The 13,720-nt window shown below is 42.8% G+C and overlaps 1 protein-coding gene across 8 annotated transcripts in view; it reads left to right on the top strand.

The window, feature by feature from the left end:
* The window catches only part of RAPGEF1 (Rap guanine nucleotide exchange factor 1), a 151,797-nt gene that overhangs the window by 96,943 nt on the left and 41,134 nt on the right, over window positions 1–13,720 (top strand). For 4 of the 8 annotated variants that reach the window (XM_075905547.1, XM_075905549.1, XM_075905551.1 and 1 more), the window contains exons 10-11: window positions 2,983–3,185; window positions 6,032–6,190. In XM_075905547.1, the coding sequence (XP_075761662.1) occupies window positions 2,983–3,185; window positions 6,032–6,190 (362 nt within the window). The remainder of the gene's footprint in view (window positions 1–2,982; window positions 3,186–6,031; window positions 6,191–13,720) is intronic. The other 4 variants (XM_075905550.1, XM_075905553.1, XM_075905554.1 and 1 more) reach the window with 2 other exon arrangements.

Below are 13,720 nucleotides of genomic sequence, written 5' to 3'. Positions count from 1 at the left end.
AACATCAGAGGAAGTCTCAAAAAAGATGCAGGCAACTGGTGCAAAGCAGCTCCTTCCTGCTATGTTTGTATGAGGCTGCTGCTTCTTTGAAATGGGACCACTTGTAAATTGCTGTTGGCTGGAGACACTTTTGGATTATAGACGTCATGTGGTGAGAACTGACCTCTGCATTCTGCGTGATGGGTTGTGTTGCATTCTGATGACTGCACGTACAGTTTTATTGTTGATATTGTTCTGTTGCAGCCAGAACACTGAAACACCAACAAAAGCTGAATGATCACCACTTAACGACCAGACTTAAAAATTTAAATGAAGGAAAAAAATGATAGATATGTCACTAATAATGAGCACACCTTATGAATGACAAGGTAGTTCTGAAAAAGATGCTGATCAGCCTTTTCAAAGTGCTTGAATGGTAGTGTGCTCTCTATTCTGCCATTTGTTCTGCCTCAGATTTTGTGAGGTTTTCTTCCATCCTTAGTCACTCTTGTTTTTTGTAGCAGCTGGTAAAGTCCCAGTGTGGGTGTTTTGCCTGTACAGTAAAATACAACAAAGGCCCCATTTGTGTAGTCAGAACTGCACAGATAGACCTTGTGCCTATACTAAGTCTCATTGATTTTAGTAGGGCACCTCACAGGTACAGAGGTCCACTCATTAGGATCCTGTTGTGGGATTGGGACCTTATTGTGTCTAGCATACAAACTGCAATGCAAAAATGCTTTACAACATTTGGATTCTGTTGCAAATTTAGAGACGTATTACGATGTTTAGGAAAGAGGGGAGAGAGATGGTGACAGCAGAAATTTGCAGTGACCCAGTGAAGTGGAAAGACCCCTGTTCCAAATGGCTGGAATTCTAAATAAGAGGGCTCTCCCATTAGGGCTCCTCAGTAATCTGGATAAAGAGGTACTGGGTGCGTTTAAAGAGACAAGTCCATAAGGAAGCCATCATGGCTACGTCTAGACTGCAGGCTTCTTTTGGAAGAAGTTTTTCCAGAAGAGATCTTCTGGAAGAATTTATTTAGAGAGTGTCCACACAGCAAAAGCGCATCGAAAAAGCAATCTACTTTTTCAAAAGATAGCATCCACATTGATTGGACACCATCTCGCATTTAAGTTAAGATTACTGTGGACGGAGTGGCCACTACAGCACCTGTTCTTTTCCCGGAGGCCTCTATTGAAAGAAAACCCTCTGCCCCATCCACACATGCCTTTTTCCAAAATAGCTCTTTCAGAAAAAAGTTTCATCCTCATAGAAAAAGGTTTACCGCTGTCAAAAAAAAAGTCTTTGGACTTTCTGTAGAAAGAACACAATTGCAGTGTGGATGTAAGTAGTTTTGTGGAAAAACGAACATTTTTCTGGAAAAACTCTGCAGTGTAGACGTACCCCATGTCTATTCAAAGTGAAGATATTTTAAATTTCATCTGGCAAAGGGAGAATGGTCTCCATTGATTCAGTTGAGAGGTTTGAGGATAGGTGTTGTGGAAAGCAAGAGAGCCACATTGTATGTGTCCATGGATAGGTCTGGTTTGTAGAGGCAATGGCACTATTGAAGGTGGCAGGATGAAAGGGACAGATCTGAGTTACTGAAAGGTTAAACAAGATTTATTTTTAACAAAATGTCCTGCTTCTAAAAGTACCTCAAATTACTCAACCTGAAGGAGATTTATAAAATCCCATTTATTTTTCACTCTTTATGCAGGTTTTTTACTACTTGCACTTCTCTTAGTTGGGAAAGCATAAGCTGCCTCAGCTGGTTTAGTTTCTACTCGGTTTCACTGTCTGTTTCTCATGCAGTAGCACAGAGCTGCAATGCTTACATTGTTTTAAGATCAAATAAAATATTTGACTGAATTTAAAAACCAATTCATGAAAATATTTATTTGATGCTGCAAGTGAACATTGTCCTTTGAAGATTCCAGGGAAGAAGGTTAATAGCGAATAATCATCTCACTTCAAACCATGCCCCATAGATGTCCAAAATACTTTCCTTGGGCATTGGAAAGGCCCAAATTAATATGATCATGAGTAAAACTCCTATCTCTCAGCCACCAGTGTGGCAAGTTCAAGCAGTAGTCCAGACCATGTTATCTGAATCCTATTTTCCAGTTATCGTGCTGTCTCGTTCTCCTTTCCTCTGTATAATTTTGAATCTCAGTGTAGTTTATTTTGTGGTGAAAGCACATAACAGTACAGAGAAAGACCTAGGCCTCCATGTTCTGGGAATATTTTTAACCATTGGCCCAACATTTGGAGCAAGTTGGCATAGGTTCGCTTTAGTCCCATAGCTGCACAAAGTAATCGTTTTCCAGTGGAAACCAAGCTTAAAAAACTTTGTTCTGTTTCAGAACAACTTTTTGGAGCATGGTTTCTTAGAAGCAAACTCAAAACTCTGCCTGGGCCAGTTTTAAGGGAGATAGCTGATCAGACAATTGGCGTGGCTGGCCCGCCTCTGACTCATAATGAAGTGTGAATTGATGCCCCCTTTTGAGGGATGATGATGTTTGCAGCCACTTTCAGCAAGATGAACAGGTCACTGAATTAGGCTGGTCTGTGCTTAAAATTCACATTCCTGAACACCAGAGCTATGCTGCTCTAACCCCTGCTGTAGAATGGCTCCGAATGCTTCTGCTGATCAAGTTACCATTGCTTGAGGAAGTAGAGTTCCCACAGTGATGGAAAACCTCTTCCATTGCTGTAATCTGCATCTACACTATAGGGTTACAGTTTCAGAGCTAAGGCGCTGTAGCCATGTTGCTATGCCCCCGGTTGTGTGAATGTGGCCTAGAATGGGCAAACGTGACAGACTTGCTCTGATCACTCTCCTGAAGCAAAGTGAAAAACCCGGTGCAGTGTGTTCATTTATCCTTTGGTTTTGCTTTTTTGTGGGGGAAGGATCCTGCCCACTTGTTACCTCTGCTACTGAAAAGGTTGTAGTGGACTGGCCAAGAGCAATGTGTGTAATCCTGATTTGTGTTACAGTGATGGCATATATGCAGTTTGTGGAAGATTACTCAGAGCCGCAGCCATCCATGTTCTACCAGACACCTCAGAACGAACACATCTACCAGCAGAAAAACAAGCACCTCATGGAAGTCTATGGGTTCAATGACTCATTCAGCAGCACAGACTCATCACAAGAGCTAGCCCCGCCTCCTGCTCTTCCACCAAAACAGCGACAGCTGGTGAGTGACACTCTCCATATTCTGCTGTTTGACTTGTTGTAACAGCTTTGAGAGAAATGACCTTTTCACTCTCTGCAGCTTGTGTTCCTGGAATACAGGCAGTCCCTGGGTTACATGGATCCGACTTACATCGGATCCCTACTTACAAACGGGGTGAGGCAGCCCCTCACTAGCTGCTTCCCCCCAGCAGACCAAGGAGACGCGAAGCTAGCGCCCCCCCCCCCCACCCCCCTACAGCAGACCAGGGAGACGCGGAGCGGCTTTTCTCAGCAGACACCTCAGCTTGAGAATAAAGGACTGAGGGAAGTGAGGTGTGGGAGAATAAAACTGAGCTCTGGAGAAATGTTTGGCTAGAGTTTCCCCTACAATATGTACCAGTTCCGAATTACATACAAATTCAACTTAAGAACAAACCTACAGTCCCTATCTTGTACGTAACCCGGGGACTGCCTGTACTGCAGATCTGGGCTGCTGATATGTTTACATTACCTGGGTTTCGCTCCCTGAAATCTTAAATTAACATTTTTTCAGACATCTTTCATGACCTAGTTTAACCACCATTCTAGATGCCAGCCCTCAAATTCAGAGTACCCCCCATGAGCTTTGCAAAATCAAAATTGAGCATCAAAGGCCTTGCCTACACTGTGGTTAAAACCATGCTGACTACTGTCCTGTTCAATCACATTTGCTGCTAAGACCATGGCAAGTCCAGACAACATCTTTTCCTGATGGCTCTGATAGCTAAACCATGTTACAGACGAAACATTCCTAGTTAAAGTTCTCAGCCACTGGTCAGAAAACTGGCTAGGAGCAACCATTTACACTTAGTTCTTCCTTGTATAGTTTGTTGTAAGAAAGATAGTGGCTGATACCATTAACAAACCCATCTGCTCTCCACAGTGCCCCTACTGGCTTATTAACAACTAGGTGTCTCCTGTCATTACATATTCACAAAGAACTAGGGAACCATTCCAGTTCAATTTCTACCATTATGGCTTAGTTTAAAACAGGAGTTGTCCTTTTTCTGGTCAACAATGATATTTGTGATGACTTGAGTTTTTTGCTGCTTCAGAACAGGAATTCTGCTTGCTCATTTTCAAAGAAAATCCCACCGCATTCATCTTGCCGTTTTAGTCCTCTGCACACAGCCAGTGAGCTAGAATGCCAATTTTAAACACTGTGGATGAAATTCTGGTCTTATTTAAGTCAGTGGGACTTTTTTAGTTGATTTCAGTGAATCCTGGATTTTACCCAGGGTTTTTTTTTTTTGTGGGGGGGGGGAGGGTTCTCAACATGTTTTTCATGGTGTCCTCTTTTTACTTGGGCCTCCTCACTTCAGGGATTTTATTCCTTTTAAGTAAAACAAACAGATTAGTATTGGGGGATGAGGGGAAACCAGCACCTGGGCCCAAGGAGCTAATTCCTATTGCTGCAGCTGTAGAAGCAATGCTGGAGTCATTGTAAAGAATGGGCCACAGACTGCTATTGCTTAACTTGATAAGTTTACTTCAGGCCTTCAAGAGGTGATACTTGCCTCCCATGTTGCATGAAAGAATCATTCATGTTGATCCCTGTTGGTGTATTTTCTCACCTCTTATCTGTGCTCACTTTGACTATCTCACAGCATTTTTCTCCATCAAAGGGAAGCCTGAGAGGTCCACACTGAATGTTCAAAGCATCTCTGTTCCCTGGAATTATAAGCTTAAATCCTAGCAGGGTGAATTTGTCTTTGAGGCAGACAGATTGAGTGTAATGCAATTTTACTGTGTGTGGAGGAGGACTCCTTGACTGAGACATTAAAACTAAGTCAAGTCTGCTATTAAACACCCTGCTAGTTAGAATAGGTGAATTCAGGCACTTTTCCTAATTTGTCAGTAGAAATAAAGTATTTCCTATAGGCTCTACCACAACTGTGCTGCTCTTTAATAATAATCTGGTTGACCAAGAGATCATGGTTCTGCCTTCTGGGCACTCTTTACACCTTACAAGATGATACCCTCCAGGTAGTGTTTGAGGTTTTCTAGGAAGTGGTGATGCTAACTCTCCAAGGCTGCGTCTAGACTAGATCCCTCTTTCGACACAGGGATGTAAATTAGACACTTTGAAAGTGCAAATGAAGTGGGGATTTAAATATCCCATGCTTCATTTGAATACTCACGACATGGTGCTTTTTAAAAAATGGCAGGCTTTTTCAAAAGATCCAGTACTCCTCCTGTACTTAAAACAGAGATTGCGAGTTGAAGAGTGCAGAAGGGCAGAAATAGCTATTATGCCTAGCGTCCTTCTGACACACCAGACATACAGGAGATCAGGAGATTTTTTTTAATGGCTGATTCTCCCGCATACGAAGTATGCTAGAATGGTCCGTGTGGTATGTTTTGTTGTTTAAAGGATAGTATTTCCCTCTTGTGAAACTGGGATATAATTTTGGGTAGGAGTGCGTTTCTTTAAAACATTGAAAGTTGTACCTGACCCAGGATCCCCACAGTGCCTGAGAAGACACATCTCTCAGGCTGGAGAGACTCCGTTTTCCAGGTGACTGGCTGACAAAGTAAACAGGTCACATAAACAGCCTGCCTAACATCTGGAAGCAAGGGCCAATTTCACTGCTTGGTAGGGCTGCTACTGTGTGCCCATTTCTTTGAGCACCTCTGGCCTGTGCTCCGCTGGGAGAGGCTGTGGAGAAGAGCTCACCTGTGCACCTATGAACTGCCCAAGTAGCTATTTGTGTAGTAAGCCACTTTAATTGCATTGTTTTAAAATAGCCTTTCTCACCCTTTATTCATAGCCTTTCTATGCTTGCTGTCTTTGTTTTTTCTCTCTCTCGCTTTCTCTCTCTGGTTCAGCAGGCCTCCTATGCTGCCTCTTCCTTCTCTTCTGTCTCCTACTGTGTCCAGCAAACTAAAGTGCCCTTCACTCCCGAGGACACCAGTGCCACTCAGGGCCTCAGTATGTCCATCTCTAACTCCTTTCTCAACCGGCACAGCTCCTTTCCTGTGCACTCGGTGAGTCACTAACTGCACTTCTTTACCCGTGTGCGTGCATGCATGCGTGTGCTGGTGAAATGCTCCTAGACACATTCTGCGCTAACTGACCCAGGAGCAGGTAAATTGGTAGGCTCTCACTGGGGCTTTTGATTGCATTTGGTAATGAGCCTAGCTGGAAGAATCCCAGTTTGAATCTACCTAATGGCCTTGGGCGGGTTGGCCTTTCAGTGTCTTGTGTGTATTTATGGCCTAGGTGGGGGAAGAGGCTCAGACTGCTATGGCATACTCCTTCTGCTGTGCTTCGCCCAGAGCAGTGCGCAAGTGACCCTGTGAAATACTCTGACCTCTCTGGATAAATGCAATGATGAGTACTAGTTAATTAGGTACTGCTTCATGCATCTGGCTTTTGGAGAGATAATGAGAAGCTGTCTCTTTCGTGAGTTTGATCCATTCAGGTGCATGGAACAACATGTGCAGCTCCTGGTTCTTTGTTTTTTTCCAGGAAGTGGTCTCTAGCCAGTCTCCTTTCCCATTTCTCCTTGTCTGATTCCCTTAAAATATCTGTAGTCACAGACAAGATCAATACTTGTTTATTCAGTAAATATACCTGCTGCCCTGAAGAGTGAAGTGGGGGAATGAATATATTTTATAGCATCTCACTAACAATTTGGGTGGAGGACCATGAAGAGAGCATGGAATGATTTAAATCAAAATAAGCGCCATCTACAGGGCACTGTTTAAATATGTGATATAAACTGTTGAAATTAGGTAGCAATAATAATAATGAAACATTCATTTTAATGAAGTTAATTTTCCTCTGTCTGACAGCAGGGTTCCAACAAATGGTTCATCAGCATGAGATTCAATGCATGCAGAACTATGTGGTTATGCTGTAAATCTCTGCACAACTATAATAAGAATTATAATTAACAAGTGCAAACAGGCTATCGTTAAAGGTGATCTATATCTACTATATATTTTGAAGAATGAGTTTGTGAAAAATAGTCATACTTCACTATTACCTACAGAAACCAAATTCTGCATAAACAATCCTGCCACTTAAATTAGTTGAATGCACTACTTTTTACACCAGAATATGCTGGGTGAAAGGTTTAAATAATTATTTTTGGTTTTCATCTGAAAAAAGTCATGCCTCATGATTAGATTTCATAAACACATTTGCGAACAAAATTAAAATCGTCAGCTATTCAACTGTCATTTTAGTGCAAATAACATTTTTACTGTTACAAATCGCAAAATAATTCAAATTAGTTACAAAAAGAGTAATGGAAGCTTTACAAATTTCTGATTCAAATTTAGTGCGTATGATAATTATTCAATAAAATGAAGAATGTTTGAAGTTGAAATCCTACACATTTAAAACTGTTTTTACTTCCCTTTTGCGAGCACATTAATAAAAAATTCTATTGCATATATTTCATTTCTTGAACTTTCCTATAAGTATAATCTACGCAAAATTACTTTGCCCAGTCAACAACAGGCCTCACCTGCTAGTGCTTTATAAATTATAGACCACTCTTGGAGGTTCAAAATGTTTAGACAATAACTTAAAATTGTTAAAATATTTGAGAATTAAACCTTCTTTCTTAGCCTGTGCCAGGAGCTGACTTTAGTGTTCTGAACTTCAGCAAAAGTTGTTGCTGAAGTTACTATGTTCTAATTTATGGATGTGAAAGCAGTATGTTAAGTCACAATAGCTATACTCATGAAATAGGGAAATATTGGAATCCTTGCATAATAGACAAAGAAACTTAGTCAAAGAGAGGTGAAGTAACTTTCCCGAAGTCACTCAGCAAGTAGCAGAGCCAGGAACAGAACAAATTCTGATGTGTAGTCCTGCGTTTTAACTCCTGCACTGTTTTCAGTTTGAATTGACTGTTGTAGTCAAAACACTGCATGGTAAAACAAAGTCTTGGCAAGTAAAAATGCTTCGTTTACTTTTAAAATAAACTTTTTTTTAGCAATTCTAAGGTTATACATATGATCAGTTAATGATTTAAAAATACAAACAGATTTTTTTATTTTTAAAACCCTCTTAGATTATCTTAAATGGACACTGTTTACTTTATGTTAATTTTAAGTGTTTTTCTGGTCAATTAAAGGGTTTTTTTCAGTAAGGAAGAAACTAGCTAGAGCAGGGGAAACAGTGCCATTGACTATACACAGAATACTATCAAAGGCAGAAAGTATCCTTTTTTCCCCCAGAAGTGCCTGTGAATTGTAGTAACATGAGTTGTTGCTTGTGGCTGTAGAAGGTGCAGAGATTTCAGGAGAAATAAGAGTTTGAATGTCCCTTTGTCTCTGAGCTACAAAATGCTAATGTCTTTACATGCTTCATGGCTGGCCCATATAACTATCATAAGGATGGTTTACGCCAGGGCTACTCAACACACGGTCCACAGCCCGTTTGTTTGTGGCTCACAATATGGTTTGGGTTATTCGCGGTGTTCAACATGCAACCTGTGGGTGGGAACCAAAACAAAAAAAGTAGTCAATATAATGGTCTTCTGTTGATACGGGTTTTAGTAGTTCAGTTCCTGGACTATCATTGCTCATTAAAAGTGCTGTCATATGGGTGGAAATCAGGTAAATGTTGCATTTTATTAATATCAGCAGAACTGACTTAAATGGGGCCTGAGTGTTTTGTAGTCTTGCTTTAATCTTTGTATTCATGCCCGTCAGTGTGAAAGCTATTTACATATATATTTGCATATCTATGCAACCACATTTAAGTTGCCGCCCTCGGCATGTGCTGAGAGTATCATTGTGGCCCCCGGGGCTTCCAACATTGAGTAGCTCTGGTTGACGCTAATGCACAGATTTTTACATTCATAGTTTTTCCTGCCCCTAATAAAAGAGATGAAACAACTCTAAAGAATTGGACCATTATCAAGATAACACCCTTTGGTGGGGACACAAGGGCTAGAAACATTCTGTTAATCTTTTTATGGCTATACACCAAGAGGGATTCAACAGCCTTATTTCCATGCATTTTCCTGTGAGAAATGTCATGAATTGCGGTACAGGGTGTCCCCGCTGTAAGTCACCCTGGTATACCTTGTTTCCGCACTAGCATCGTTGACACTCATGGGAACTGTTCCATTTTCAGTCCTCCCGTTCCCCGCTCTTCTGGCGCGCCAAAGAAAAAAAGACTAATTTGCACAAACGGAAGTCAGCCATGGGGAAAAAATTCCCCACTTTGTCTTTTCGCTATACATCTGCCTTTTTTGAATGTATCTTGGACATACAGTAGGGACCAGTGTTCCTTCTAAGCTGCACCACAGCTTCTCCTGTGATTAATCAGCCCCGCCCAGTCAGACGCTCAGGGCTCTGTGCACCCAGCTGACTGGGCAGGGCTGATTAATCACCTGAGAAGCTTAGCGGGAACACTGGCGGGGGATGCCCTGTAGTCATAATTTCACGTGAATTTCCATCTTCTGTTCACTCTGCCATCCTGTAGTCCTTGTTCTTCCTCTTTTTAGCCACAGCAAGTCCACTTGGAAAAACAATAAACCTGTTAAAGGATTAAGCCTTGGCTGACCACCAGTCTCAGCAGGGATTTAATGCTCGGGACAACAAACCTTTCACACACAGGACAACTAAAGAATCAGCTTCCCATGTACTAAGTAATCAATGCTGATTATCAAGTCTCTTAAAATGATCCATCCCCTACATTAATCTTTATCTGTTCTATACATGAAGCAAAGCTTTCTTAAATCAATACCAGGATGTCAAACCTAATAAAGAAATGAAACGGCTGCCCGTTAGCCGTGTCTGAGCAATTCATCACAGAGAGTCTCCCTGCCCAGGCCATCCTCAAGAGTTGCTTTGCTTAGCAATTTCTCTTCATGTGTCTCTGGCTGGAAGAAAGGAATGGAGGTTGCAAATCGAAAGGGAATACACATCCCTCTACAAATCTGTAAGACTGCATGAAATCTGCAGATCTCCTCATCCCTTCTCCTGGTCAGCTACACCTAGAGTTCGTGGGTCTTATAGCTCCACATGAAGGAATTGATTTTCTGTGTTGCCTAGCTCTCTTTGAATAGCACGAGCTCTTGCTAAATAAAGGGCTGGTGTCACTGTACGAACTTTTCTGGCCAGAGGAATCCTGTCTATTAATCCTTTTTTCAATCTAAAAATACTTCTTTTGGACATTTTCTTTATGAAAATCCTTTTTTTTTAAAGTTAATAATGAACTTTTCTTCTTATCCGGGTTCTCAATTTGATGTCCACATTGTATCTTCTGTAACGAGTCCCGTATGCAGTCACCACTTCTCTTCAGCCAGCTATTTTTTTGTCTCTCTCTCTCTCTCTCTCTCTCCTCCCCTTCCTCCCCCCCCCCCCCCCTTGCCATTCTATACAAATATCTCTAACAGTGCCTCTTTTCCATTCTGGCTGCCTGGATTTCTTGCCCTGTTTCTGTCTGGGCCTAATCCTTCCCTCCACTTAATCTCATAAGGGGAGCATTTTTTGCTGTGAGCATTTCTACAAGTGTGCTTTTCAGGGGGGTTGAATAACTAATATATGGGAGTTCTTTTCATCATTGTCTATAAAGAAAATATATGAAGAATATGACATTATGGAATAGGAGGCTAGACAAGTACCTGAGGAGCCCAGGAACTGACCTAACATCCAGATTGAATCTTTGTTTTAGGAAAGTGAAGAGCGTGGTGGCGTAAGCCTAGAGAGAGGATGTGCCTGAGGGCTGTTGCTCTCCCTGTCTCTCTTTCACTCAGATCCTTTGGGTAAGCAGCCTGATTCACCATGAGTTCAGCGGAACAGATGTCAGACTTTTCAGGCCTTCAGGCAAGTGAAGATTTGACTTCACGTGAGGTTCCTGTGCAATGCTGCAGTCTCTTCACTGACACTGCCAGCTCTGTCTAAATTCATCCTGTTACCAAAAAAAAAAGTGGATCTTGTAAATTGTCCTGTAGGGATTTGTGGGCTTTACCTGCATAATTTCCCCCCTGTGTGATCTCCCTTCATCCTGCAACCTACAGAGACAATGTCTTGACAGAGCAGACTCCTTATTCATGGCTGCTATAAAGAAATCAATACCTGTCCACTTCCTCCTGTGTCTGAGCAGCCTTAACCTGGAAGCGAGGCGTGTACTTGGTAGGGATGTAATAATGTATTCGGTTAACCATCAATAAGCAAAAGCTTATAGGTTAATGCTATAGACTACGCGCATTCCTCCAGCGCCACTTCCCTTACCAATAAATTTTTTTAGCAGGCTGGCCAGCAGCCGCTGGGTCCGGGACCTACCCCTGCTGCAGTTCTGTATTTAAAGTGTATTAGGAACCAGGCAAGCAGGCAGCCCAGCTCAGTTCCGACTTGTGCTGGTTCCAGGAGCTCAGACCACCCCCAGAGACAGGCTGCTGCCACCTCCCGTTGCTGCGGACCATCTCCCACCTGGCACCCTGCGTTGCTGCCTCTGATACAGAGGCTGCCGGCCCCACCCACGGGGACTATAAATAGTCGACTAACTGATAAGAATTCATGACGTTACTCGACTGTTCAATTAACCGATATTTAACATCCCTGGCACTTGGACTCCCCAGCTCTAACCTCCCTCTTCTTTGTTCATGGATACTTTTCATCTGATAAACAGAAAAGGAGAAAGCAGTGCACGCCATGCAGGTGTCTGAACCATACCATGAAGAGTACGTCGAGCCAGCTGTCTTCCTTGCTCCTGGACCTGGTTCCAGATCAGCACTTGAATGCAGAAGGAGCAGATGCTGAAATGCATTAGGGGAAAATGGACAGAGTTTTTGAAATCCTTTCTCAGCTGTACAGGGAGAGGTGACATCTGAGCCACATGCTTCATCTGATGTGTCTCTCTCTGAGCCTTAGGCTGATCCTGATGGGTCAGACTAAGTGCTGATAGAGAGGGTGCTAGTCTCCCTGTAGGGCTGACAATGGATTCTTTTTCTTCTTTCCTCTGTGCCCACTGTTGTCCCTGCTGCCCACCCTTTCCTGTTCTCCAACTTTCACCAGGCCTGCATGATTTGGACTCCCCCCATGCTAAGGAAAGTTGGTCTGCAGACACAGACCCTTTAGGTAAGCACTTTAGGCAAGGTTGGGGTGCCCTGCTGTTTCAGGGCGAGGTTGGTTGGTTTTGTTTGCAAGGGATGCTATACTGTAGTCTGCCTTTTTCCATCCTGCATACAGAACCTTTAGGGTTTCATTGCACAACAGATTGTCTTCTGGATCTCCTCTTGTGCTTCACCTCAGCTGCATGATATGTCTGTTCATTGTACCAAATTAGAGATGTTAAATTTTGATTCATCAACTAATCGAGTAGTCGATGGCAATTTGTCGTGAAAGAAGGCGCTCACAATCCTGCTGCATCTCTGCCTTTGAAATGTACGAGACCTGCCTGCGGCTCTTGTACATTTCAAAGGGAGAGGCGCAGCATTCGGGACCAGGACAAGCGGGACTACTTCAGTCACCGCTCATGCCATTTCCTCACTACGCCTCTGCCTCCCCAGCACCCCCTAAGAGACAGTTTGGAGAGTCAGGGCTATAAGTCGCATTGCTGAGACTAGACTTAACTGAATTGTGTGGTTAACGTCTTGTTAAGGAATCCCATCTCTTGGTTTTGGGCTGTTTCCTATTGCGAGATGGTAGAAAAGGAGATGTACAATAGAAAAATGGTAATTGCTGTAGTTTTCCTCTTGCTGTTCACTCTTGTGGAGGTATTGTCCTTTGTTTTAGCATCTCTTCGTTGATTTTGGAAGTGGGTGGACTAGTGTCTTATGGTAGCCTTCAAGCCCTGATACTTCCTGGTGTTGCCCGCACAAAATTCTCTGTCACTCCAACACGCATGGGGCACACGCCTTTACCCAGTTCTTAGGGCTCAAGGTGTAACCCTGTTAATTTAAATACCCACCCTTTTACCAGTGAGAGAGCGTTACACAGTAATATCCTTACTCTGTTTATTGACAAGTACCACGCAAACAGAATACACATGCTAAGCATACAGTGCTGTGCTCACCAAAGCTGAACTTCTCCTGTTGGCCAGACAAAGTCATTCTCATCTGGATTCTGCTGACTTGTATGTGCATCTAATGGAAAACTGTTTTCATCCTTGATTATGGAGAAATGTCATGCCTCTCTCTGATTTTTGTTTTTAAAAGTGAGAAAAATTACAGGTATATTTCTGGAAATTGAGCTGGCTTCCCAGCTCTTGTGGAAGATGCAAATAGTTTTCCGATAGAAACACTGTATGTGCAGTACTCAGAGCTGTCAGTCCTTTGGTGAAAAGAGCCAGCTCACGGAAAATTCTCAGCAGTTGATTTTTTTTCCCCTTTAGTTTTGGTGTATGAGCAGCTTATCAGTGTTTAGAGTCAGACTGTCTTTTCACGAATGTACCCCGCAGTTTTTGCTGTTTGAGTTTAGAAATCCCTGTATACCCCGTGCACGAGTATAGCCCGCGGGGGTGGGGGGATATTCCTGCCTGCCCCCTCTCCTGTGCACCGTGGCCGCCTGCAGCCTCCTGCTGCTGGCCGCGGAGCCCCGTGCCTG

Source organism: Pelodiscus sinensis, chromosome 22, assembly GCF_049634645.1.
Source record: "Pelodiscus sinensis isolate JC-2024 chromosome 22, ASM4963464v1, whole genome shotgun sequence".
In the NCBI taxonomy this organism is placed as follows: domain Eukaryota; kingdom Metazoa; phylum Chordata; order Testudines; family Trionychidae; genus Pelodiscus; species Pelodiscus sinensis.
The sequence above is the reverse complement of the archived record's forward strand: the minus strand, read 5'-3'. Positions and strand labels throughout refer to the sequence as shown.